General features: G+C 38.3%; 2 protein-coding genes across 2 annotated transcripts in view; one reads left to right on the forward strand and one right to left on the reverse strand.

Moving 5' to 3' along the window:
• The window catches only part of LOC107618015 (probable protein phosphatase 2C 15), a gene marked incomplete in the record, with an annotated part of 5,425 nt that extends 2,529 nt beyond the window's left edge, over positions 1-2,896 (reverse strand). The window contains 8 exon segments of the mRNA XM_021111081.1: positions 1-60; positions 157-264; positions 427-490; positions 570-723; positions 782-953; positions 1,170-1,543; positions 1,838-1,891; positions 2,562-2,896. Of these exon segments, the coding sequence (XP_020966740.1) occupies positions 1-60; positions 157-264; positions 427-490; positions 570-723; positions 782-953; positions 1,170-1,379 (768 nt within the window).
• Positions 1,846-3,074, forward strand: part of LOC107616168 — a 3,204-nt gene continuing 1,975 nt past the window's right edge. The window contains exon 1 of the mRNA XM_016318163.1: positions 1,846-1,967. Within this exon, the coding sequence (XP_016173649.1) occupies positions 1,846-1,967 (122 nt within the window). The remainder of the gene's footprint in view (positions 1,968-3,074) is intronic.

The raw sequence follows: 3,074 nt of genomic DNA on the forward strand, positions 1-3,074 counted from the left end.
GGACACGGCATCCCAGATGCCATCAGAAGCAATTACAAGCCTACCACCAGCATTTGATAGCTATAATCCATGGGAAATGTAAGATGTTTATCAGAATACAGACCGAGCAGTATCAAATACTTGACATAGACGAGATTATATGGAAAGAGATTGCACCTTCACTTGTTTGACATATGGTACTGGAACTATGAACTCCCCAACATCCATATCTCCTATTGACCTTGAAAGGCATAGACCCCCAGGCCAGCAACGAAGAGGACCAATCTGCAATGGTCCAAAAATAAACTTCTAATATATACAGGATAAGCTTTATGGACTGTCCTTAAATTGGATGCTGAAAGTAAAAGGAGAAGATAAATAAAGTAAATCTCTTTTTCTTCCATTTTCAGATTTTCCACTAGTTAAAAAACAATATAGAGTGCTCACCTCAGCACCACCAACAATGCTAAGCCTCCCAACTTCACCTCCACTTGCAGTAACACGTTCCCTCCTGTGGATACAGAGCAACTGATTAACATAAGCTTGCAGAAAAAGCTAACTAATTAGGCCTTAAGAGATACGAAACATACTCTTCAATATTTTCTTCAAGTCTGTGATCAACCGTTAAGGTGGTAACAGCACCACCCTGTGTATCTAGTATACAACGGGAATCTCCAACAGATGCAACTGTCACAGTCCACCTATCCACTATCACAAACGTAGCTGTGGTTCCAGAAGTTTCTCCTGGAGAAAACCGTATAAGATGAATTAAAATCATTTGAAAACAAAAAAAAGTGCATACCTCTGCTCTGAAATTCCTTATCAGTATTAACAAATCCCGCAACCAATGCCCTAGGCAAAGCTTGCAACCACTCATCTCGTCCAAGCCCTCGAGGAAGAGCACTCAATACATGATTTAACAAATGCTCTCTAGCAAAAATGGCTGCAGCATTTCCATTGTGTCCATCAAAGATCTGTAAACAAGAAGATATGAAAGATCATCTCAGACAATGATGTGCTTCTATCTAAAGGACATTCAATTTTAGCTCACTGTTCAGAATAACAATCTGAAAAAGCTTTTATCCAACCAAAAGTCCAAAAAGAAGACAAATTTTCAACCATGGGTATGCAGTTATGGGGAATATCCGAGTATGTCTAATGTAATCTTGCAAGGAAATAGTGAAAAGTACCGCAAAAACAGAAAAGGAAGTTGAAGGGTTCCCGGGTACTCGCTGACAATCAGTCTTGACTAGAAAGTAATCTTCCCCTTTCTTAGACTGAGCGGCATGACCATATCTAACAGTGGGCTTCTCCATCTTCTCACTCTTCATCTCCCTCTTAAGCAATGCAGCAAGAGGCACAAGATCATGGTGACGACGCCTCCCTTCACCGGAGGCCATCTCTTAGGCTCTATCCCCACCAGAGAGAACGTTTCCTCAAGCACACCCAACAACTCAACTTCACAAACCTTTCTCTCTCGCCAGCTATCAGAATTCAGAAGCCCCAAACTTTCACAAAGCAAAGATCAATTGAAACGAAAACAGAGACTTTATCCCAAGTTGATCTGCATTCATCACAAAAGAAGTTGCTGATTAAGGATCTTACAATTTCACACCGGTCTTCAGCAACAACCAAGTTCAACACAAGACTCGAAAGTGCAGAAGCAAGCTTTTACAGCGCATTGAGTACTATCAATGCAATTTCTATAAAACAACTTTGAACTCTACTGAATTTTAGAACCGCAAGCTTCATTTTTTTAGTAATAATAAAAAAAAGGAAGAAACTTGAAGCTGGGTTCACAAGTAGAGATTAGAGAACATAAATTCCAAGCAGAAAGGGAAGACAGTAGCTGAATTACCTGCGAGAATGTTTGGATATGCAGCCGGCGCAGAATTAGATGCAGATCTGACTGCTACAACAAGCAAACATGCACACAATAAGAAAAAGGAAATATCAAATAAGGATACGAAACGCGTTTTGATGACAAGGTATGAACTGTAAAACCCATTAATCTACTAAACCCATAATCTTCTATTATAAAAATAGAACCACCCAATTTCCATAGAGAGAGAAAGAGATAGATTACGAACTTATTAAAAAATGGGGAAAAACAAAAACCAAAAAGCATCAATCTTTTTTTTTAGGGACCGACCCAAGTCAGCTTGAAAACAATTTTCGTCCACCAAACACTGAAACATAGATTTCAACTTTTACATGTAAGATTCCACTCCTGAAACCAAAAGGAATAACAGTAAAGCAAAATGCCGGTGGCATGGAAGCTCGGGATCAACCTAAGCTAGTATTTTCTTCTTGTTTTTTTTTCGTTTCAGAAACAAAGTAGCTTTTGCTGACTTATAAAGCCTTCTCTTGCAAATACCTACATTCTGTTTCAATTAAAAGTTGGTAGCTTTAGCCCTATTTTTTTTTCCCCTACTTTCCTTCCCCAAGAGGGAAAAACAAAATGCAACCCCGTTTTTCTTCTACCTTGTGGGAAAAAAGGAAGTGAAGTAGCTTAGGTAGCAAAAGGAAACAGAATCCAGCTAGCAGTTAAAGTGTGAAAGCTAGATGGATGGATGAACAACCTTAGCAGGATCCCATTTTCCATCAGGGACGAAATTGATTGAATGAATGAATGGGGTTATGGGGTGATCTCCTCGCTGGATTAGGACAAGGACAAGGGAAAACAAACGAAGAGTTTTACTAAGTTGATAAAAAGAGAGGAAATTCGAGAGAAATGGGGACCACAGCGAAATTGTATGTTGAAAGATTTTAATTTTAGTAAGAAAGAAACAAAAGCTGAGGGTTTCAGAGTTAGCAATAAAGAAGTGGGATTACTGTGTGGCTGGAAAGGGACACGTGTTGGAAGTCATTGCATGTGTTTCTGGGATGCCCCTTCTTAATCTTCTTCTCACTCTCAACTCTGAAGGCTATGCCGCAGCTGGAACCAGTTTAACAATATAATTTAGAGGAGTTACTTAGATAAAGATGTCAAAAATATTGTTTTTTTAGATATTTTTTAAAAATTAAAATTTAATACATATAATTAATTAAATTGTATTATTTTTGTTAAAATTAGGCTAGACAAATTAATTTAT

The sequence above is a fragment of the Arachis ipaensis genome, chromosome B09 (assembly GCF_000816755.2).
Source record: "Arachis ipaensis cultivar K30076 chromosome B09, Araip1.1, whole genome shotgun sequence".
NCBI classification, from domain to species: domain Eukaryota; kingdom Viridiplantae; phylum Streptophyta; class Magnoliopsida; order Fabales; family Fabaceae; genus Arachis; species Arachis ipaensis.